This window comes from Sphaeramia orbicularis, chromosome 16, assembly GCF_902148855.1.
Source record: "Sphaeramia orbicularis chromosome 16, fSphaOr1.1, whole genome shotgun sequence".
Classification (NCBI taxonomy): domain Eukaryota; kingdom Metazoa; phylum Chordata; class Actinopteri; order Kurtiformes; family Apogonidae; genus Sphaeramia; species Sphaeramia orbicularis.
This window is the reverse complement of record NC_043972.1, coordinates 21,948,386-21,973,722: the sequence shown is the minus strand read 5'-3', so window position 1 is coordinate 21,973,722 and position 25,337 is coordinate 21,948,386. Positions and strand designations below refer to the sequence as shown.

Below are 25,337 nucleotides of genomic sequence, written 5' to 3'. Positions count from 1 at the left end.
GGTTCATGAAGGAACTAGTGTCTGGATGTTTCTTGGAAACATTCATGTGACTCTGAGACTCACATACTGTGGTTTAATGCTTCATCATGGTGTGTTCGGTGGTTTTGGGATGTGCAGCAGAAGACGGAAACATTTCACTCACTTTTATTAATATACATTTTTTACTTTACATTGTTGTGATCTTGGCATTTGTGTTGCATCAAGATCACATTAAACCTTCAATGTATAGAGTGTATCGAAGATACTGAAATGTGTTCAGTGACAGTTGTTGAGTGAAACAACAGAACAAAACAAACAACAATCATGTAAGACAGGGGTGTCAAACTCGTTTTAGTTCAGGGGCCACATCCAGCCCAATTTGATTTCAAGTGGGCTGGACCAATAAGATAACAGTGAAAAAAGTAGAATAACATTATGATCAGGTTTACATCTACAAAGTTTCCTTAAAAAATCTGAATAACATGAACAACTCTAATTGTCTTAAGAAAAATAAGTATAACTTTAACAATATTATGCCTCTGTTTATCATTTACACGTGAGTTACAATCGCACAAAACATTTAGTAACAGGCAGAATTAGTAAAATTGCATTTACTTAAGACATATCCGTTTGTTCATATTTGTTCAGGTTATTCACATTTTTTTAAGTATTTTCATGTAATTTTATTTTTGGACACCAAAAAAACACAGAGAAAATTTAGGGTTGTCATCATTTATAAGTTATTATGATAATATTTTACTGGTCTGACCCACTCCAAATCTAATTGGACTGTCTGTGTCTGTATGTGCAACCTGAATTAAAATGATTTTGACACCATTGATTGTTAATAATATCTTCAGTGTAATTTTTGCATTTCACAAATTCATCCCGCGGGCCGGACTGGACCCTTTGGCGGGCCAGTTTTGGCCCCTGGGCCGCATGTTTGACACCTGTGATGTAAGAGATTGCAATAAGAAAACAGGACAAAGCAAATCAAGAATGACTACAAGCAAAAGCATAAAAATGACACAATGCTCAATATTTTCTGGTGCCGCTTCAGGGCACTGGAGTAAAAATCAGATGAATGAGCTGCACCTACAACATAATAAAATCATTTCAGTTCTTTATATGAATCTACATATTAAGACATTAATGAGGTTATACAAGTGGATAAAGCCATTAAACTAAAAACTAAAAATGCAAGAAAAAATTTTAAAAACAGATTAAAACCTATCTTTATGTTGAATGAAACGGTCGGAGTATTTTCCACAAGTATTCTGTATATACTGTAATATCACACACACATCACACATGTAGGCTGTGGACCTCAGCACTGATAATGCCAGATGATGAAAGGAAAGATGATGGTGTTTCTGGATCCTGTTCATGTAAAGGTTTTTCTCCAGATGATAAAACTGTAACTTGTATTTGTGGATGTCACAGTGGAGGTTTGTTGCTTATTGTACATAGCTGTTTTTATATTATGCACTTATATTTTCATTTTCTACTTACTCATATTTTTTTATAGTAATAAAAGTTTGTTGTCATCAGGCAGCTCATACATGCCTATAAATTCCTAACCAGGGACAAATAAAGTTTTTTTTTTTTTTTTTTAATTGAACTGTACTGAATTTAACTGTGAACTGAATCCATCCTGATCCCATACAGTGGTTTCCATTATAGAATCATGCCTGGGTTTCATGCAGTGTTGACGACCCAAATCCATCCAATATTAATTTTTGGATTTGTTTACATAACTCTCTCCTGATTCTTGGGACATTTTGATTATATTATGTAGCGTAGATGACGTGATATTCAAAGTTTTCATAATTTCCTGATGAGGTACATTTTTCTGAAAATCTTCCACAATTTGTAGATGCACTTTACTAAAGATTGGTGAACCTATGCCTGTCTTTACTTCTGAGACTCTATATCTCCAAGATGCTCTTCAGTTCCTCTGACTGTTTTTTGTTTTTTTTTCAGACCTTTGCTTTTCCAGCCTTTTGTTGCCCCGTCCCAATTTTTGGAGATGTATTGTTGTTGCTACATTCAAATTAACCATCTTTCTTAAATTCCACATTTTCTCAATTTAAATATTTTGTTATTTATGATCTACTGTGAATAAAATATGGGTTTATGACATTTGAAATTCATTTTCTACAGTATTCTGTTTTGATTTACATTTTAACATAATGTCCCAGCTTTTTCTGAGTTAATGTCATATTTGTATAAAACCTAAATGAAAGAGAAAAGATATTGTCCAAAGACAGAATAATTTAACTTGATACTCTTCTCCAAAAGAAAAGGGAAAGAGCAGTGACAGTGTGACAGCAGCGATGGTCTCAGATCAGTTCAGACTGCAGCGGTGAGTCAGTTACAGCAAAACATACAGTGGAAAAAGTCACAGCGATTGTCCACAGGGGTTGCAGCTACATTAATGTGGAGATGATCTGGATCCAGCTGGTCCTCACATGGGCCTCATCATTGAAGCTCAATTCAGTCTGATGAGAGAATAAATGGAGATAAGAAACATACACTTCCTTGCATTGTATTTATTTTGTATTTATTCATTTTTGTTTTCTTTCAATCTTGCAGTTCTTGAAGAAACCAGAAAGGACCACCTTCAGCACTCAAATACTGACCTCAGTGTTTGCAGTTTATACTGTGGACTCTCCACAAAATCCATCAGCTCACAAAGAGCTGAATTCCAGACATCGCTGTTACTCAGATCCAGCTCCTCGAGGTGGTCGGGATTGGACTTCAGAGCTGACACCAGAGAGTAGCAGCTGTCCCTTGACAACCTACAGTGGCTCAGTCTGAATGAAAACAAAATGAACAAATGGTGTAAATTAAAATCTGTTCAGAAGTACCTGTCAACACATGTAATGGCAGAGCAGTATTATAATATAGCAGCATCAATGTAGATGTACACTCCAGTACAAGCACCATGGGGAAATGCATGTGATCTTGGTGTTAAAGCAATAATTACAATAATTACAACAACAACAACAACAATAATAATAATAATAATAACAATAACAACAACGGATTAGATTTCTATAGCGCTTTGCAAGGCACCCAAAGCGCTTTACATTTTTGATCCATTATTCATTCACTCTCTCGTGGTAGTAAACTATATTTGTATCCACAGCTGCCCTGGGCAGACTGACAGAAGCATGGCTGCCAATTTGTGCCAAACAGTCCCTCCGACCGCCACTGAACATTTATACGCATTCATACACCAGTGTAAGTGACACTGGAGGAAGGTGGGTGAGGTGTCTTGCCCAAGGACACAACAGCACATGACTAGGACAGAGCGGCAGAGGAACTTTACTGCACCAGTTACGTTGTTCTAAGCAGTTCACTACTTTTATTTATATACACTCCAGGAAATAATAGTCAGTGGTGCGTACAGCCATGCTACTGCCCAACATTGAATTCTGATCAGTTTATTTATTTCTGATCATTAGGTTAGGTAGTTATTTTGTGCAAATGAAACACTACAAATCAACTATTTGTTTAGTTAGATTGTTTCTCTCATTTTTCTGTATTTTTCTCAGAAACATTCACAGCCATCTCCAGGCCCCCCGGTAGCTCTCTGCGGCCCCCTAGTGGACCACGGCCCCCCTGTTGAGAACTGCTGCCCTACAGCATACATTTACAAACCGTTGATATATAAACAGAAATGTTGATTAATTGTGCATTATTGATTTTACAACATGCCATATGAAAACTAGTCATGTAAAGTAACAGTGAACTGACCTCAGAATCCGCAGCTGGCAGTCTGGACTCTGCAGAAACTCACACAGCTTCTTCATGTCTCCATCATGCAGGTTGTTCTTGCTCAGATCAAGTTCTCTCAGATGGAACGGATTGGACTTCAGTGCCGAAGTCAGATAAGAAAAGCTACTCTCTGACAACATACACATACTTAATCTGGATGAAAAATAAATTATATAGATTAAAATACATTGACGATCTTGTCACATGGTCAGTTTTTAAATATTGTGCTGAACATCACTAAATCTAATCTATCAGTATTATCGAAAACAGTAACAAAATGCATGTGGCATTCATTGCGTTATTGTGGATAAATGTATTGATTTGAGGAAATAGAAAATTAAAAATAACTGGACTGACTTCAGAGACTCCAGACTGCAGGCTGGACTCCTCAGACCATCACAAAGTAGATCCATTTGTGAATCCCACAGGACATTTGAACTCAGGTCCAGCACCCTCAGAGGGCTGTGGTTGGACTTCAGAGCTGAGGCCACGACTTCAAAGCAACTTTCTGACAGTCCACAGTCAGCAAGTCTATAAATACACATTTATGACAGATGTAGTTTTCTGTATTGAAAATAAAAGTGACCTGATGTTTGCAGAACAAGAGTTTTGGAACAAATATTTAGGGCAGAGCAATATCACTAATACGAATGTGATAGGAGACTCTATTGATCAACATGTGATCCTCTGACCAATGCACCGAGCGTGAGCATGTGAAGAGTCAGGACGGATAATGTGCAGGAAAACTGGGTAAAGTGCATGTGAACTGATCATTACACCTGTTTTCTCTTCTGATTTGACTTCAACACTTCTGGACTGAAAAAAAAAAAGTCCACATATTTTTTTTTCCAACGGCTTCCATGTCATGTTAATAATCACTCCAAAACTAGACCAAATTGTAGACACAAATATCATTTTAGTATATAGCTTTAGCATATTGTTAATCTCATCCTTAACTCACAATTCACTCACAAAAGTATTTTTTATTGTTTATTTTGTTTTGTTTTTTATTTAGTGAATGCAATGTGCTTTCATACATGATCTTAATGAAAAATATTTTATATTATATTCTTTCAGTAGCCTATTTCATTCATATTTAATTTGAATGTTGAATGCTGAATGTTATTTAGTAATAATAAATTAATGTTTAGTTATTTTACCCTAATCGATGCTGTGATCGATGCAGTTATTTCTTTAAGTGCAACAAATCTCCTGAATATTCTGCATTAAATCTCCATTTATTCTGCTCTCCACAGGTTGAACACTGGTTCCTGCAACTGAATAAAATACAATTTTCCTTTTGGCTGTTTTGGTTCTATCTGATGTCACCACCAAATGTTGACATCGAACAGCTTTCAAATTCTGCCTATTTTCTTTGTTTTTTTTTTTTTACAAAATCATTCTTCAAACCACTAGAGTTACTGGAGTTTCAAAGGTCATCTAAAATATCTAAATCTTGTCTACATCAAACTAAAGGATCAAGGTGAACATGCTCCCTGCTTTATTACTAGACAGTACACAAGGTCCCTTGTCTATTGGGAAGAAGATTACACTGGGTTACAAAAAATGTTTTTTGCAAGTTGTCTCGGTTTTTTCAACTGAATTAGGACCATTTTGCACCGCTAAATCCAAAAATGACATCTGTTTTTCTCAATCAAGTCAGGTTTTTTTGCCAATTTGATTTTGAAAAATTTGATCTTCTCACAAAATGTAATAATTAATACCAAAATAAGATTGGCAAGCACACTTTATGAAACTTGTGACTTGATTCCTGTTAGGTACAATGGTGTATTCACCGCAGATGTAGCAGAATACATCAGGCTTATTTTTGCAAGATCTTCTAGTCGAAGCCATTTCATTCACCTGTAATATTAAAAAAAACAATCATAAATTGGCAAAAGTAAAATCTTCAGGACTTGTTTATTGCAAGAAATATGAAAGAATTTTGTATCATATGATGTGAAAATGCCCATAAATGTAAGCAAAAATGTTAAAAAGCCAATATGTAGCATAGTTCAGAAAGTTGACCTGATTGAGCAAAATTAATGTGATTTTTGGATTCAGCACACCAAAATTATCCTAAATCAGCTCAAAAAACTTAAACAATAAATTTGTTGTTGACCAGTGTTATTAAACAGAGGTTTATACAGACTCTCCTTTTATACTTGCGGGAAAAGTTTTTTTCAATGAGTACGAAGCATCATTTTCACACAGATTGGTCACCAGAACCTAGACCTGAACCTCACTGAGAATCACTGGGACGTGCTGGAGAAGACTTTAGATAGTGGTCATATACTCCATCATCAATACAAGATCTGTGCAAATAGTGCAAAAATGCACGTGGTTGAAGTGTGTGTACATATGTATTTCTCATTTTATTTAGCAAGAAAATACAGGAAATATGTGCACAGCTGTAGAACTAAATGGATTCTAAAGATTAAAGGCATTATTTAGGGTGACCCGTTACACTAAATGAATGAAAACCTGGTATAAAACATCAGAAAAATAAATGCAATAAATCTCATATAAAGGGTTAAAATATATTAAGTGTAAAAGAAGGTCAAACTAAATACTACCACTTTGGTTTATAGAAGCTGTTTTTTCCATGAAACTTTTGCTTTTACTGCTGTACATACTTCCCATGTATCCAGATTAGATCGTAATACAGAAACTGAGAAATGCATTTGTGTGCTCATAAGGGCTGGGTATCATGGCTAATTTCCTTAAAAGGTTCTGAATCGATTGATCATGATTCGATATGATCCAATCCGATACTGATTCGATTTAGTATTAATTGACTGATTCAGATTCATTTAGTAATACCAAAGCACAGCTGTAACCTGATTATTTGACTGCCACAGCCATGCAACACCTCAATACTGGTATCAGTTAGAAAGGAAACAAATATGACATTTCAGCAGTAAGTAACTGAGTCTGCTCTTAAATAATGAACAGGACACAAACATTGCCATGTTTCTACAGTGTCTCAAAATGGACTTCTTTGTCATCTTTCTTCTGTTTTATGGCTGGTGGCTTCTAGCGTTATGGTGCATTATGATCACCTATGGCTGAGTGTGGATTCAAGTGAATATTCCTAGAATGACCGGCTTCCATGACCCGCCTTGGAGAGCCTTTGCTGACCAGACCACAATGGTCAGCCAGTTCCTTCACACTGTGGGTTTGAGTTTGAGGCTGGGAGGACCTCCCACAGAGGTTTTTTCGTCACCCTTCCACCACGCCCCTTCCACGCCAGAACCATTGCAAGTGAGATCAAGATGCCCCGTCTCCCCCAGGAGCTTGCAAGACGAAGCCTTGGTGGTACCCAGGTCAGGTACTCGCCGTCCCACTCTGAAAAATCGATCTCATCCACTAATACTCAATAACGCAAAATTAAAATAAAATCTACCCAAAATCGTTCAAATCGATTTTTTTATCCAGCCCCAGTGGTCATTAGAACTTTACTAAACCGACAAACTAGGATTTTTGCTCAGTACTGTATATAAAAACTAACTTCTTTCTAAACAGATTTGCAGTTGTTGAACTCCCCTGTAGCAGTATTTACAAAGTCTGTTTTTCTGTGTCAGATTTTTTAGAGCCAAAGCTCCACAGTGTGATAGTAGTTGTCTCTCTTTTGGTTGTTTTATTTGTGTTACTTTCATGCTCATTTCATTCCCACATCTGTGTTGTAGAAAGCCTCCTGTGAAGAATGTGATTTTAGACTGAACAAAATAAACAATCCAATGACAGGTGTTTTATAGATCATCATAATACTGTCATATTGCACAGCTCTACATAAAATGTATACAAAGCAAAACCAAAACCTACATAGATGTATAAGGCCACTGTTTACATCAGTACTTACACAGCCTTTTTGCAGTTCCTTATCGCTGGAATCAGTCTCCGTCGTCCCTCATTTGATGTGTTGTACGTCTTCAAGTCAAATTCATCTATGACCTTCTTAGACATCTGCAGCATATAGGCCAGAGCTGAACAATGGATATCGGAAAGCTTTGTTTCTGATTTGTTCTTTGACTCCAGGAACTTTTTGATCTCCTGATGGAGTGTTTGGTCGTTCATCTCCTGCAGGCAGTGGAAGATGTTGATACTTCTGTCTGGAGACACATTGGATGTGATCATCTCCTTCATATTGTCTATGATTTTCTCTCTGGTTTGTGAGTTGATGTCTTTGGGACCCAGAAGATCAGATAACAGTCTCCAGTTGGACTCCAGACAGAACCCATGAAGGAAGCGAACAAACAGATCCAGGTGGCCGTTTTCACTTTTGAAGGATTTTTCCATGACTTTTCTGAGGAAGACGATAAGTGTTGAATCATGAACCCAGTCTCCCAGAAACTTTTCCAGTACCTCAGTGTTTCTGTTGGTGTAACAGTGGTGGATGTAGACTGCAGCCAGAAACTCTTGAATGCTCAGATGAACAAAGCTGTAGACTGTTTTCTGGAAGATCACACTCTCTCTTTTGAAGATCTCTGTACAGACTCCTGAGAACACCAAGGCATCCATGACATCCAGACCACATTGCTTCAGGTCTTCTTGGTAGAACATGATGTTTCCTTTCTCCAGTTCTTCAAAAGCCAGCCTTCCCAGCCCCAGAAGAACATTCTGGTCTTCCCTTGTCAGCCCCTCTTTCTCAAATCCTTTTCCATACTTCTGTTTCTTCTTCTTTGTCTGAACCAGCAAGAAGTGTGAGTACAGGTTAGTTAGGGTCTTAGGAAGCTCTTTCAACTGATTTGTAGACAACATGTGCTCCAGGACTGTAGCACTGATCCAGCAGAACACTGGGATTTGACACATGATGTAGAGACTCCTGCATGTCTTGATATGTGAGATGATTCTTTTATCCTTTCTTTCATCACTGTCCTTCATTCTGTACTTCTTCCTCTTCCTCTTCCCTGACATGCCAGCGAGGTCTAGAGATTGTAATGAAGGGTCACAGTCCTCTGGCAGTTTATGTAAAAAGGATCTGTCGGATGGACTCTTGCTGGGGTATCTCTTCCTGAAGTACTCCTCTTTCTGTGTGTCAGTGAAGCCTCTGACTTCTGTTACCCTGTCGACACATGAAGAAGGGATCTGATTGGCTGCTGCAGGTCGGGAAGTTATCCAGATGAGAGCCGTGGGAAGCAGATTCCCCTTGATGAGGTTCGTCAAGAGCACATTAACAGATGTCTTCTGGGTGACATCTGAAACAACCTCACAGTTGTGGAAATCCAGAGAAAATCTGCTTTCATCCAGGCCATCAAAGATGAACACAGGTTTACAGTCAGTGATCTCTTCCGCTGTGACCTTCTGTAATGATGGATGGAAAACATGGAGCAGTTTCAGCAGACTGTACTGCTCATATTTGACCAAGTTCAGTTCTCTGAACGACAGCAGAATCACCAGGCTGATGTCCTGGTTCTCTAAGTCGTTTGCCCAGTCCAGTGTGAATTTCAGCACTGAAAAGGTTTTTCCAACTCCAGCAATGCCGTTTGTCAGAACGACCCTGATGTGTTTCTGCTGATCAGGTAAGGCTTTAAAGATGTCAGGGCACCTGATTTTTGTATCTTGGATCTTCTTAGACACCATCTCCAGCTGCCTCACTTCATGTTCAGTATTAATGTCTTCCCTTTGTCCCTCTGTGATGTAGAGCTCAGTGTAGATCCTATTTAGATAGGTTGTCTTTCCTGGTTCATCACTGCCTTCAGTCACACTTTCACATCTTCTCCTCATAGAGATCTTATGATCACCTAAAACCAGAAAATGATAAACACTGTCATGCATACAGTTGTGTTAGATTTTTTGGACAGTGGAACAATTTTCATTGTTTTGGCTCCTGACAGTTATAGCTCTTTGAATTTCATATTAACAGAATATAATTCTTAAATAAACCACATTCATAGACATTTCTTACCTAATTACTTCCTTATTGGTTACAACGTGTTATGTCCTATCCAGATTCTATGAATACTGTCATCCATAATATATATGTAGTTAAATAGTCAAAAAAAAAAAATTTTTCTCTTTCTCTTTTTCCCAGTTTACTCAGTTCTGGTTGTAGTTATTGTTACCATTATAATTATCACCATGGTTGTTATTGTTTGTATTGTTGATATTTTCTTGTGAGGGTCTTTGCCACCTTCTTCTTTCTTGCCCCCCCCATGTCAGGTCCAGCATTGAAATGCGGTTCAACAAAACTCATAATAAAGACAGTAGAATATCAGGGGGAGCTTCATATACTTTATGAAGTTTCCCTTGGCAAAGCAAATTTGTTCAGCACCAAAAGGCAGCCAGACTACCATTTTGCTGTTATGATGCTGGACAAGACAAGTTAGGAAAAAAAAAAAAAAGTTAAATTTTCATCCCTTTGTCTGTCAATAACTTTAGTTGTTTATATTCAGGCAGATATGAGCACCACAGTAACTTGCCTTATTAAGGTAAAAATATGCCACTAACATCCTGTTGTACTGATTCACAGAAGAACTGATCACCCACAACCAAAAGAAACTGGATAAGAAGAAATTTAAAAATGAGAAATTGGGAATTTTCAGAAGCATCTGTTCTTGTTAATTTCACTGATTCAACCAATTGCATTGGATGTTGTCTGATGAAATGAAATTAGTCAACAGACTGCTAGATTTGGTGCAGCTCAATTACGTCATGCTGCATTTGAGTATAACATCCAGAAAAGGAGGTAGTATTATATAAATAAATATAAATTAGGGCTGTCAAAATTAACGCATTAACATGGATTAATCTATCATCATGATTAATTTGATTAAAAATTTAATGCAATTAATCCATCTGCAGAATGACTCTGAACGTCTCTGCCAACGCATTTGGGGCAGTTTGTCCAAGTAGAGTTAGCATCGCACATGAACAAATGGGCAGTTAATCTGGTAGTGACAGACAGCAGAACCAACCAATAAAGATGGAAGAAGCTAAACAGCACGTTGGCCCTCTGAATGGAAATAAAGTATAATACACACGCTACAGGAAGGAGTTTTCTTTTCACCGAGGCTTCCATCTTAAAATACCACATTAACGCAAAGCATAAATTAGTCAGGGATTCTGCTAGTACTTCGGCTAACACATCAATACTTAGTCAAACATGTTAAGTGCATATATATTACCTTCTTTCTTGAGTCTGCTCATGCAAAATGAAACGCAATTAATATAGATTAAAAATGAATGCTATTTAATTGTGATTAACTGAAATTAATCCACAGCAACCCTGTGATAAATTATCTTAAAATTGTAACTGTTTGACAGCACAAACATAAACAAGTATTTGCTGTTGGTTTCATTTTCTTTTGTTGTTGACTGACGATAACCACTACATCTGAGAAGGGAAAAGTGATGAAAGCTGCTACAGTGTGTTTATGTGTAAACACATTAGAGACCGCCTTTGAAAGAAAAGGAAGACAAAACACAAAAATCGCTCCAACCTAGATTTCTTACTGCTTGTTTGGTGTTAATGAATAATCCCAGATTAAAAAAAAAGATCAGACTAGAAGCACTCAGAGAGCGCAGACCTCCGCCAAGGCTGATCAGTGGCCCCCCCCGTGGGCCCCCCCACGCCAAGGAGGTTATGTTTTTGCCAGGGTTTGTTTGTCTGTCTGTCTGTCTGTCTGTTTATTTGTCTGTCCGTTAGTGTGCAACATAACTCAAAAAGTTATGGACAGATTTTGATGAAATTTTCTGGTCTGCGCCCCCCCCCGATCACCACCAAAATTTAATCATTTCTTCCTTATCCCATTTCCAACAAACCCTGAAAATTTCATCAAAATCTGTCCATAACTTTTTGAGTTATGTTGCACACTAACGGACAGACAAACGAACAGACAGACAGACAGACAGACAAACAAACCCTGGCAAAAACATAACCTCCTTGGTGGAGGTAATAAAAGTCTTACCAAAAGAACTGGGCAGTAGGATCCCCTCAAGAAAAGACTCTAGTAATACTTGTCTGTGAAAATGAACACAAAATTAGCACAACCAGTGAGATCGAAAGACACATGCCGATCTGTCTTCACTTTTATATCTGGTTCCATTTCCAGGCATGAGTAGATTATCACGTTTCTTTTATATTATAAAAGGGAAGTGGACTCTGTTTGTGTGTGTCTCGGATATCACACAAAATCTGGAGAGCTGACTGCTGCCGTTTGGTATACTTTGTATTTGTGGACAAGGAAGAGACTAGCAAAAAATGGCAAGCTGACAGGGCTAATATTATTGGAGATATTAGTAATTTTGGAATACAATAGCCTTACAGTCACGTTGCTATGCCCAGAATCATAGAATCATCAGTGAAGTGGGTTACCTAGCAAAAGATAAACAATAGGGCCACGCTGACATGGTGTCAAATTTCATGTGCAGAAACAGACATGCCAGCTGAGAGGTTATTCAACTGAAAATGCCAGTGGAATTTACCAAGAAAATAAAGAAAGCAAAGGAATAAACTGTATGAGAGGATCTAGAACCTGTGGTTCCCAACGGGTCAACGCACTACTTCAAAATTAAAAGAATAAACTGTTTTCTCATCAAAGCACGAATGGATTCAATGTCAAGCCAATTCATGAGACCATGAGAAAGAATACCACCTATTATTTAAATTTAGGTTTTTGCTTTAAAATTATAACTTATTTATTTGTTCTTATTACACCCTAAACATCCACTGAACACAGATGACAAACTACCATCATTAACTATAATCTGTTTCGTGTTTCGGCCTTGTCCCTTGTGCTTACAGATTTTGATTACACTACCGGTCAAAAGTTTTAGAACACCCCAATTTTTCCAGTTTTGTATTGAAATTCAAGCAGTTCAAGCCCAATGAACAGCTTGAAATGGTACAAAGGTAAGCAGTGGACTGCCAGAGGTAAACAAAAAAAAGGTAAGGTTAAACAGAACTGAAAAATAATGTACATTTCAGAATTATACAAAAAGGCCTTTTTCAGCGAACAAGAAATGGGTTAACAACTTAAAGCAGTTCTGCAGCAATGGAGGTTGATCAAGCCTCGAAAGTTGGTGCTACCAATTCCTCTAGGTGTCCCAGCGTTTCTTAATTCCTTCCAATCCCCTCTGCATAAAAGTAGTGCTGGAACACACTTTGGTACCAAACCGTTGGGAGCATTATTTGAACAGTATTGTACTTCAGAAAGTAGTGTGTTACTATAAAAATGGAAAAGAGGAAAAGGCAATTAACGATAGAAGAGAGACAGACTATCATAACACTGAAAAATGTAGGTCTGTCCTACAGAGAAATTGCCAAGAAAGTCCAGGTGTCAGTAAGTCCAGTTTCCTTCACCATCCAAAGGCACTCAGAAACTGGGGGAAATGCTGACAGGAAGAGGTCTGGCAGAGCCAAAGCCACAGCAGAATCAGAAGACAAGTTTCTGAAAGTCAACAGCTTGAGTGATAGGAGACTCACAGGACAACAGCTTCAAGCACAGCTCAGTAGTGGTCGTAGTGAGCAAGTCTCAGTCTTAACTGTGAAGAGAAGACTTTGAGTTGCAGGTTTGATGGGTCGAGTTGCACCAAGAAAGCCATTGCTGAGACTTCAGAATAAGAAAAAGAGGCTTGCCTGGCCCATGAAACACAGCCAGTGGACTACTGAAGACTGGAAGAAGGTGTTATGGACTGATGAATCCAAATTTGAAATCTTTGGTTCATCCCGCAGGACTTATGTACACCATCAAGTAGGTGAAAGGGTAGTTCCTCAGTGTGTGACATCAGCTCTCAAACATGGAAGAGGAAGTGTGATGGTCTGGGGCTGTTTTGCTAGATCTAGGGTCAGTGACTTGTACAGAGTGAAAGGCACCCTGAACCAAAACAGCTACCACAGCATTCTGCAGCTATGCCACGCACTACCCTCTGAGATGCACCTAGTTGGTCAGGAGTTCATCCTACAGCAGATAATGAGCCAGAACAGAAGTCCAAGCTATGCCAGAACTACCTTGAGAAAAAACAACAAGATGGTACGCTTGAAAACATGGAGTGGCCAGCACAGTCTCCAGACTTAAACCCCATCGAGCTGGTTTGGGATGAACTGGACAGAAGAGTGAAAGCAAAGCAACCTACAAGTGCTACACATTTATGGGAACTTCTGCAACCAAGTTGGGAAGAACTGTCTGAAAAATATTTGATTTCCATTGTAGAAAGAATGCCACGAGTGTGTTCAACTGTTATATCTGTCAAAGGTGGCTACTTTGATGAGTCAAAAGTTTAGAATACATTTTGGTCTCTAAATTGATTCCATGATTTCTTTTTTAACTTCAATTGTTTATTTGTTCTATGCTTTGATTTCAGAGTACAGTGAGACATTAAACTGCATCATTTTCAATGAAATTCTGGAAAAATTGGGGTGTTCCAAAACTTTTGACCGGTAGTGTGTGTGTGTGTGTGTGTATATATATGTATATATACACACACACATATATATATATATATACACACACACACACACACATATACATATATATATATATATATATATATATATATATATATATATGTATATATATACATATATATATATATATATATATATATATATATATATATATATATATATATATATATATATATGCGCACCTACATACACACACACACACACATTTCTATAATTTCTTGCTTGGGGTCCCAGGAGACCCTTTGGTCACTGGGTGTGTCCATGGAGAAGTCACTCTTGATTGACAGTTTGTCTGGAGACCCTGCTCTGTTTCTGTAAGTGAAAGACAGTTTATTATCTTTACATCATAATGTATTCATACAGTTACAGCAGTCAACAGACCTTCATTAACATGTATGTAACAAAGTCAAGTTACATCTTGTTAATGTTGCTTAGTAACCACACCAAGGATAGAGCTGTTTGTCAGGAAAAAATGTCATTATTTAAATAAACGGAAACTGTGAAAGTCTGACTGATCAGGTGGTGAACTGTCAACCACACCTGTCAATCAAAGCCAGACACAACAGAAATCAAGGTTTCTATTGGACTTACAATCTTAACAATGCAACAATATACAGATGAACCAGAATACAAATAAAATGAATGAGACCAGACTCCTGGAAAAAAACAATAAGTAGCATCTAGTGGCTATCAGTGGTATTACATCTTAACATAATAAAGCACTGACTTTAATTTAAAGCTGGTATCTTTACCTTTTGCCTAAAACATGTCTTATAACAGCTAACATCTGTATTTGATAAACAGTTTCTTACTTTCTGTGTGAAGGCCCGGGTTCATTTGTAAAGAATAATGGTGTGTCCTTGGAGAAGTCACTCTTGATTGACAGTTTGTCTGGAGACTCTGTTCTGTTTCTGTAACTGAAAGACAGTTTATAATCTTTACATCATAATGTATTCATAAAGTTAAAGTAGCCTACAAACTAAATCAGCAGCTCGTGTACGAGTCAGGGGATGTTGGTGAAAAAAAAAACCAGGTTTCATTAACCACACATTTATAAAACAAAAAGAAATAAAAGGACTAAATTGAATAATAATGTAACTGTGTTATAGGATATAAGATGTTAAATGTTAAATCATCCTATTGAAGAACAAAGAGTCTCTTACTTCATAACCCGAGGTTTGTTTCTGAAGACTAAAGGTGTGTCCATGGAGAAGCCACTCCTCAGTGACAGTTTGTCTGGAGACTTTGCTCTGGATCTGTGGATGAAACGTAAGTCTTAAGATGACAGTTCATCAGGTTTGTCCAGTGCATCATCATAATGTTTAACTAAAATTCTCTCATATACTAAAAACCTAAAGGCTTTCTACTGAGAGACAATCGATAAGTAACAACTGTAGAATACAGTTGACATTTTAATATCATTAACTGAGACTTTTCCATTATGCAAAAACCCAATATTCTTTTGGAGAAAAATATGCTGCACAGAACGATGGCGAGTAAAAACAAAACCCCAAAGATGATGATATTGAGCACTAGAATAACATGAGAAACATGTTTTCTGCATGTACAGATTTGAGAGCAGCCTGGTGTTGAATAAGGGTACGTTTACACGGCAACACTCCGCAAAGATTTCTCCTTTGCGTTATAAAATCATTCCGCGTTAAGACGAAGCCGCTATGATAACGATCTGCGTTAACATGAGTCCGCAAGGACGGCTGAATACGCTGTAGTGGCCATGCCAGACCAGTAGCTGGCGATGTAGAGCTGTAGTGAAACAGTGGCGGTAAAAACACGTGCCTGCGCACAAACGATTTCCGGTTTAGACAGCCTTTAAATGAGGAGAAGAAGAAGAAGAAGAAGAAGAGGCGGACAACACTATTTACAAACAACTAGGGGGAGTGGTCGTACAAAGACGCAGGACTTCTTTGTCTGGACAGATGAGCTGAGCACAGTTAGCAGCACGTATGTTGTTCTGAAACCGGCCATTGTTGTTGTGGTTGTTCCTTCTTTTTCTGCAGCTTTATTGTGTCATAGAGGCTGGCAAACCAGCTTGGAGGAGCATTACCTCCAACTGGCCTGGAGTGGGTTAACTGGCGGTTCTTGGCTGCGCGCGCATGCGGTGACACCATATTTTACCCCGGAACGTTCCGATTCGCATTAACACGGAGCTGAAATACGGAGCGTATCGATAACAATCCACCCTGGACCCTGGTATCAAAAGTTTCCGGATTCAGGCACTCTAGGCACCGTTTCCATGTTAACAGAAGGCTAATCCGAGATGAAATCTTCCCGGAGTCGACTGAATCCTACACTGTGTAAACGGCCCCTAACAGACACAAAGTCAGAGGTAAACATATTTGAAAGAGTAGTGTTGGTGGGCTGATCCTACGTGCTAACTTACAAACACCATAGAAAAGTAAGCCTTATTAACATTCATGTCACAAAGTCAAGTTACATCTTGTTAATGTTGCGTATTAACCACAACAAGGATAGAGTTGTTTGTCAGAAAAAAATGTCATTATTTCAATAAACGGAAACTGAAAGTCTGACATATCAGGTGGTGAACTGTCAACCACACCTGTCAATCAAAGCCAGACACAACAGAAATCAAGGCTGCTACTGGACCTAAAATCTTAACAATTCAACAATATACAGACAAACCAGAATACAAATAAAAAAAATAGGACTAATGGCCCTGTAGCTTACCGGCCAAATTAAAAGCTTTGGGAAATGTATCCAGATGCTATTTATTATCACCCAGTTCTGTGTATCTATTACATTACAGAAATAGCCCATGTTTTGGTCATATTCCAATCAGATCTGTAAAAAATTCAAATTCCAACTTGATATCATTGATACTGATTTATTAGATCAATCCACTTCCTATCTGTTATAATGGGAAAATTTGTCAAAGTCGCACCAAATCCACAATAAGATCCGGATTGAAATAATTTCAATACCTTGTGTTGACATCATTATAAAGAAGCTGTATACCAAGTTTGAAGTCAATCAGAACTGTAGTTTTGGAGAAAAAGATGATTGAAATGTTTTCCCCATAAGAGCCCATGTTAAATTTTCCGTAAGTTCCCGGATCCAGAAGAAGATCCTGATCAGCATGCGGCCATTATGTTTTGGTCATCTCCCCATCAGGGCTGTACTGTAGAAATTCACACTTGATATCATTTATATTTACTGAGTTATTGCAATGATCCACTTCCTATCTCTTATACTGGGGAAATTTTTCAATGTTGCACCAAATCAAGAATCAGATCTGCATCCAAATAATTTCACTAACATTTGTTGACATCATCATAAAGAATTTGTATACCAAGTTTGAAGTCAATAGGAATCGTAGTTTCGGAAAAGAAGACGATTGAAATTTTTGTAACGGACGACAGACGACGACGCCGGACGCCACATGACGACAACAGCTTACAGCCTGTTGGCCAGTAAGCTAACTAGAAGCACTCGGAGAGCACAGACCTCCGCCAAGGCAGACTGGCACAAGGAACAAATGATTAAATTTTGGTGGTGATCGGGGGTGGTGGGGGGGCCACAGGGGCCCACTGATCTGCCTTGGCGGAGGTCTGCGCTCTCCAAGTGCTTTTCTAGAAAAGACAGCGCAGACCTCCGCCAAGGCAGATCAGTGGGCCCCTGTGGCCCCCCCACCACCCCCGATCACCACCAAAATTTAATCATTTGTTCCTTGTGCCAGTATCAACATTTCCTGAAATTTTCATCCAAATCCGTCCATAACTTTTTGAGTTATCTTGTACACAAACAGACAAACAGACAGACAAACCAACGCCGACATAAACATAACCTTCGTGGCGGAGGTAATGAATGAGACCAGACTCCTGGAAAAAAAAAAGACTTTGTATTTTTAGAGAGAACTTCAAGGTAAGTCTGTGGGAGCAGCATCTAGTGGCTATCAGTGGTATTACATCTTAACATACTAAAGCACTGACTTCAATTTAAAGCTGTAATTTTTACCTTTTGCCTAAAACATGTCTTACAACAGCTAACATCTGTATTTGATCAACACTTTCTTACTTTCTGTGTGAAGGCCCAGGTTCATTTGTAAAGAATAAAGGTGTGTCCTTGGAGAAGTCACTCTTGATTGACAGTTTGTCTGGAGACTCTGCTCTGTTTCTGTAAGTGAAAGACAGTCCGTGCTCTTTACATCATTAGGTATTCATAAAATTACAGCAGCTTACAAACTAAATCAGCAGCTACTGTACAAGTCAGTGAATACTGGTAAAAAAAAACATTTCAGATTTCATTAGCCACCAAGGTCTGTGTACATCGCAGCCATTCATTTTCCATTTTGATATTAATAAATGAAAAACAGAAAACGACTCATGTTCCGTTTTTCATTTTAAAATTGGTAAACTAAAAACAGCTTGTATCCTGTTATTCGTTATAAAATCGAAGAAACGGAAAACTGGAATTGAGAAAAATTTTGTTTCTTTTCTACTCCCATTTTGCCACAGGTAGATCTTTTTAGATGACCCGGAAGGCATTGTTTTTTGGGTGTTTTTAGCAAAACTTTATTCAACCAGGTAAAGTGTACAATCAACGGCTCGGGGGCATGATGTCACGTTCTTAGTGCCGCGGGGGGTTATGGGAGAAATCATCATTTCATACAGCCACTTGCTGCTTGCAGTTGACTATTGTTCTACATTGATACGTTTTGGTCATGGGAACTATGTGCTGTGTTGTTGGATGGAATGTCCATTCACATGATTGACGAGGCTAAAACAGAGACAGCAGACTTTCTTTATGTAGTTTTCATACTTAGAAACAGAACCAAGGGAGTTGTGTTTCTCACTGGAAAAAAGCTAAATCCTACCATGTGTATTTTTCTCATTTCTAGTCAAAATATCTCATCACACTAAAAATAAGACAATCACCTAAAGAGTAACTTTTCAGTGAGATATAAGAACTTATTTTTTAGACAGTAGATCTAGAAAATCTTATTTCAAGAAATCTTACCAAGATAATTTTCACTTGTTCCACTGGCAGATTTTTTTTTTTTGCTTGAATTAAGCAAAAAAATCTTGAATTAAGCATTGAATTAATTTATAAAATACAATTTAAATCACTCAGAGAAAACACTGAAAATCTTTTCTCTTACTATAGACTTTACTGCATTTTAGAAAATGGCAAAACTTTTCCAAAAATGGGACTTGTATCATAAACCATCTCTTACTTCATGGCTGAAGGCCTGGGTTCATTTGTAATATCCACAGGTATGGGGGGAGGCAACACAGGTCTGTCCTTGGACGACTTCCTCTTCCTTGACAGTTTGTCTGGAGACTCTGCTCTGCTTCTGTAAGTGAAAGACAGTCCATGATCTTTACATCATAATGTATTCATAAAGTCCTATCAGCTACAACAGCCCACAAACCAGGTAAGTAGCTACGGTACATGTCAGCGGATACTGGAACTGAAAACCTGTGTCTGTACAATGGTGCTACAAATCTAACTTTTTCTTCAATTTGTTATTACTGAAATAAAAAATGAGTTCATGTAGCAAAAATAAATGTCATGAATTGAAACATCAAATAATGTTCTGTTGTATTTTCATTAATTTAATAACTGTAAACTATGGAGGACTGAACCTGCCAAATTAAAAAATATACACAGAAATATAAAAATGGCTTGATAAGTTCATTTCCGTACCATTTATTTATCTATTTTGTCCTTAATTATATTTTTTTTCAGAAATAGGTGATGAAGAAATAAATAGAAGAAGAAAATATAAAAAGAAAGTAATGCAGAAATAAATAGGCGATGTAGAAATAAATACAGGAAGAAAATGCAAAAGGGGAATACTGACAAAAATATAAACAGAAAGCAACGCAGAAATAAATAGGTGACGCAGAAATAAACAGAGGAAGAAAATGCAAAAGGGGAATACTGAAGAGGTAAATATGACTATGAATAAAAAAATGACAATAAATTAATAAGATGTCAGATGAAAATAAAATATATAAATAAACAAGAAAAGAGATAAAGAAAATGCAAATAGAAAGCAACACAGAAATAAATGCAGGGATAAAAATTAAATAAGGAAAAATATAAATAAGGACAAAATAGATAAATAAATGGTACGGAAATTAACTTATCAAGCCATTTTTATATTTCTGTATACATGTTTGAATTTGGCAGGTTCAGTCCTCCATAGTAAACCTGCTGTATGTGATCCTTTGAATCTGTTGGAGGCTCAGAGCAGATCTCAGCTCAGTCCAGTGAAAAATAATCAACTGGTGTATCTTCAAAGGGCTCATATTTTGCTAAACCCACTTTTATTCGTCTTTGGTTCATTTATTTGTGTATTTGGACCCTAATAGTTCAAAAAGTTTGAATTTAAACTCTCCAGGTGCTGCAAAGCTATCTTTATATTCATTTTGGTAACTAATTACATCACATCATTTACACATATAACTTTTACTTCCGATTAGGGCTGCACGATTAATCGATTTTAAATCGAAATCGGATTTTTTAATTAGTACGATTTTTAAAAAAGGGAAATCGTAAAATTGATTTCATCTCTCTCGTGCCTGCGGGCCGCGCGCTTGCGGGCTCCCGTAGGCTCCTCCTCCTATCAGTGACAGCGGTCTGTCACAGAAGTCCGTGTAATGACTGGACTTTAAATGTGTTACTGAGCCTGCAGTACTTATAGCAATGTAAGCCGTGGCTTCACGCACGGATCCCGCAACTGAAATATAACTGCATGTGGATCACTCATCTTACGTTGTCCCAGATCCGTACCGTACTGTCTTCTTCCGAACCGGGTCCGAGTCTCGGGGTCATCAGCCTCAGCAGAGGAGCCCACACAGCCCTGTGCCCACACACATCCACCAGCTCCACAGATAGAATCCCTCCAGCGTGTCCTGGGTCGGTCTATTCCACGCACGGATCCCCCAGTTTAAATAGAACCGCATGTGGATCACTCATATTAACGTGGTCCACGCACGACTGATGCCTGTCACTGACTTACATTGGTATCACTTCTGTGGGCCCAGATACCCAGGAAAAACAAACAAACAAAAAAAAACAAATATATATATATATATATATATATATATATATATATATACACATATTTATAATTTAGTCCTCTTACTTGCTAAATTTTTCATTCACAAATGTAAGCTCTGTTACACAAAACCAAATATTATTTATTTTTTGAAAGATGTTGAACTTTATTTAAAGCTGTTAGATAAATGTGGAAACAAAAAGGCTATAAAAAACATAAGTATTTGCTCTGATTTGGACATTGTATTATATAGTGTATTCCCCCTGACAAACTTCTGTTATTTTCTTGTTGTATACATTGTTTGTATACTCTACTTCATTCAATAAAGATTTAATTAAGAATAAAACTTCTGTGGGTTCATCACGTGATCCCATCACAGATTTGAGGTCAGAGCAGTGCCTTGCATTGTTGGCTGCTCACGAAAATGGCATGCTGACTTCTGTTGTCTTTTGTAGTTTTACCCAAAAATCAAAATCAAAATCGAAAATCGAGTTTTTAGAGGAAAAAATCGGGATTTTTTTTTTTGCCAAAATCGTGCAGCCCTACTTCCGATGAACATTTCTCTGAGTACGCCATGACTGTTTGTTCCAAACTTTGAGCCGATTACCTAAAATGTTCAGTGGTTGGTTGTATTAACAAACACAAGTGGCTGAATGGGACAGAGCAGCACAACCAACAACCTGAAGGGGGTGGGGTGTGAAGTGGCGCATGTGCATTTAAAGGGCCAGCGCTCAAAACAACCTTTCTGGTGTCATTACTCAGAAATAGGGTTGAAGATGGACCTGTGGAGTTGAATTAATGAAGAATTCAGACTCAAGCAGAGCATTTACAGTTTATGTAAACCACAGCAAAATATCTGAAAATGCATAATTCCATTTAAAAAAGCAAAATATCACTCCTTTAAGACAGATACAGATAAAATACATGGCTTGAACTGAGAGAGAGTTGGTATACAATAAGCTATATCTGTAACAAATTTTTATTATTATTACTGACACTGATGTACGAGGTCAATTCATCACACAGTGTAAATATTACCGTCTTAAAATAACCAGCTAGGATTTTTTTTTGAAGAAGAAGAAAATTTGATCATACCATAATACAGATGTGTGTAAACAATGAGCTTGATGTACAATGTACCTGATTCAGTGTTGAATCAATAATTAGCCTACTTTAAGTGTTACTGTTAATCACTAATACTAATGCTGGGTGTTCTATATTTAAGGTTGGGTAAAATGCAGAGCCTGAATTTGTCCTTAACCTTTATGAGTTTTAGTGTACATATGCTCATGTTATTAACCTCTGAGCACTAACTCCCCAACTGTTTTTCACCAAATAAAGTCAAAATTAATCTAAAAATTGAACAATAAAAGTGTGTGACAGTTGACTCACTGTTTGTCAGAGGGTGGTGGTTCATTGCTGCTTCCTGGAAGTTCCTTTATTGACAGATTCCTGTTCATATAATGGGACCCCTCTGCCCCTTCCTCATCATCACCCACACTGACATTCATACTGTGAACTTCAGTCAGTCTAAAGGGAAAAGTATAAAAACCAGAGTGAGTTCAGTTCACTGAGTTTTGGTGGAGGTGGTACCATACTGTTTATACCAGTGATGATTGAAGAAAATGAAAAATATAATTTAACCCTGAAGACTTAAACAGTTTCTGGTGACCATCTACTAATTTAAAATGTTTAATAAATGTAAAAACACTATTCATATCTATACATGTAAATAATTCAGGTAAGATGCAGTTTCTCAGCTTTTCACGGTAATCCGATATGACCTATTTGGACATTCAGAGGCTCCATAATGAACATGGAAAAACTGTTATTTTCTGTAACATTGATTCACCAGTAAAACCCATGGAGTTTGACGAATGTCATTGGTTGTAAACACTTGTTTTACATTCAGTTAATGATATACAGTACTGTGCAAAAATCATAGGCCACCTATAGTTTTGTTGTTTTTGCAGAGTTTGAATGAACACACATATTTATTTCTCATTCTCTTTGCTTAAACTATAACAAGAAAATACAGGAAATGTGTGCACAGCCTTAAAAGATACCCAAAAGTCTGAATTAAATGAGTTGTAAAGGTTAAAGTCACAACATAGTGTGACCTCTGACCCGTTACCAGAAGTAGCACAAACCATTAGAAACACCTGACATATATAGCAAGCCGTTTTAACACACAGTCCTATCTGTAATTACATTTTAGATAGTCATAATAGCATTTCTCCTAATCAGAACTGAATTCTAACTAGTGAGAATGTTAATTAAAGATATTCACAATAACATTCTCACTAGTACAAATTGTATTTAAAGATATCTAAAGCTTTATTTCTCCCACTTAAAATTCAATTCAAGACATCTTAAAATCTTTAAAAAAGTATAAGTGGCTGTGCTAACATTTAATAGCTAGTCTGGATATGTACTGCAGATATCCGGAATTCAGTACTTCAAAGTCAAATATAACATTTCAAATATCTGCAATGACATTCTTCCAAGGAGAAATGATGTCACTTTTGCCATTCATGTGCATTGGGCTTTCAATTTCAGATATCCACCATCACATTTTGGATATCTAGAATGAACATTCTGAATATCTGCAATAAAATTCTTCTGAGTCAAAATAAACATTTCAGATGTCTACAATGACATTCTTCCTATTCACAGCTGTCATTTCAGATATTCAAAATGAAAAACTATTCCAGATATCCAGAATGCAGATATCAACAATACAGTTATCTGAAATTACATTTTTACTAGTCATAATACAAATTGTGGAAATCCATAATGACATTTTCCCTTGGGATTAGTAATCTATCTATCTATCTATCTATCTATCTATCTATCTATCTATCTATCTGTCTATTAGTCACAATGTATGTTGGATATTCAAAATTACATTCTGGATATCTGGAATCCTTTTTCATTTTGGATATCTGAAATGACAACTGTGAATAGGAAGAATGTCATTGTAGACATCTGAAATGTTCTATTTGACTAGGAAGAACTGAATTACAGATATCTGGAATACATATCCAGTCTAGCTATTAAATGTTAACACAGGTTGGCATATGACATATGTTGAATGAAACCTGGTATTTTAAAAAAAATCAGAAAATGAATGCAATAAATCTCATACTGGCTGAACAAAAGGGTTAAAGACATAAGTGTAAAACGGTGTCACACTAAATCCAGGGTCATCAACCCTGGTCCACGAGAGCCACTATCCTGCATGTTTTAGATGTTTCCCTCTTCTAACACACCTGACAGTCATGATCAGGCTTCTGCAGAGCTTGATGATAGGCTGATCACTTGAATCAGGTGTGTTGGAAGAGGGATACATCTAAAATATGCAGGATAGTGGCTCTTGAGGACCAGGGTTTCTGACCCCTGCACTAAATACTACCACTTTAGTCTACAGTAGCTGTGTTTTCTCTTTTGTTTTTCCTGCAGTACACTTGACATGTATCCAGATTGGATCTTAATACAGAGACTGAGAAAGGCAGAACTTTACTAAACCAACAAACCTAATGTTGGACTTCTGTACCTTTCTGTATTTTACTGAAATATATAGGCCTAATAACCTTTGAACTTACTGAGCTTTATGAACATCTACATAATAGGCCAATTATATGTTGGAAAATAACAGATTTTTCATCAAAAATACCAAATGTAAAGGATAACAGTGTGGATAAAACTGTGGATGTCGTCACTAAAATAGTTGTAGGTTTTAAAGAGTTAAACAGGGTGGTGACCTGCATAAGTGCACAGAATAAACACTTCCCTACATCTGCCACCGTGGCTCTGGTCACACATGTATGTCCTCCTCATAGCATTAGTCAGAAGTGCAGAGGGAAAACCAGACCAGTGTGGTTAACAGGCTGTTCTGTCATACTCACTACGCAGCAAAAAATAACTGAGGCTCAGACCAGAGGAACACAGTGAACTAACTGCACAGAAAAAGTACTATGAACACATGAATACTGAGGGTTTGGTTTTGTTTGTACAATTAACACAAATACTGAGACTTTTAACGGCAAATTAATGCCAAACTTACCCTGCTTCAGGCGTTTTCTGCTTCAAAGCGGAGACTTCCATACATTTTAGTTTCGT

At 37.4% G+C, this 25,337-nt stretch overlaps 1 protein-coding gene across 4 annotated transcripts; it reads right to left on the bottom strand.

Moving 5' to 3' along the window:
* Positions 1-1,507: 1,507 nt before the first annotated feature.
* On the bottom strand, positions 1,508-25,337 carry LOC115435417 (NLR family CARD domain-containing protein 3-like). 4 transcript variants are annotated; one of them, XM_030157809.1, is made up of 13 exons: positions 25,282-25,337; positions 22,608-22,745; positions 19,383-19,502; positions 18,224-18,322; positions 15,334-15,426; positions 14,983-15,087; positions 14,375-14,482; positions 11,673-11,725; positions 7,625-9,506; positions 4,120-4,293; positions 3,742-3,915; positions 2,622-2,795; positions 1,508-2,480 (listed from the first exon to the last, which is right to left on the bottom strand). In XM_030157809.1, the coding sequence occupies exons 1-13, from the start codon at positions 25,320-25,322 to the stop codon at positions 2,471-2,473; spliced, it is 3,171 nt and encodes a 1,056-aa protein (XP_030013669.1). In that variant the 5' UTR covers positions 25,323-25,337; the 3' UTR covers positions 1,508-2,470. The 4 variants fall into 4 exon arrangements, with proteins under 4 accessions (XP_030013669.1, XP_030013672.1, XP_030013670.1 ...); XM_030157812.1 differs by lacking the exon at positions 14,375-14,482; XM_030157810.1 differs by lacking the exon at positions 18,224-18,322.

Coding starts and splice junctions, on each gene's coding strand:
- LOC115435417 (XM_030157809.1), bottom strand. CDS start 25,322: ATGGAAGTCTCCGCTTTGAAGCAGAAAACGCCTGAAGCAGG. Junction 18,323..19,382: donor CCCAGGCCTTCAGCCATGAA/GTAAGAGATGGT, acceptor TTTCACTTACAG/AAACAGAGCAGAGTCTCCAG. Junction 3,916..4,119: donor TGCAGTCTGGAGTCTCTGAA/GTCAGTCCAGTT, acceptor TTTTTCATCCAG/ATTAAGTATGTGTATGTTGT.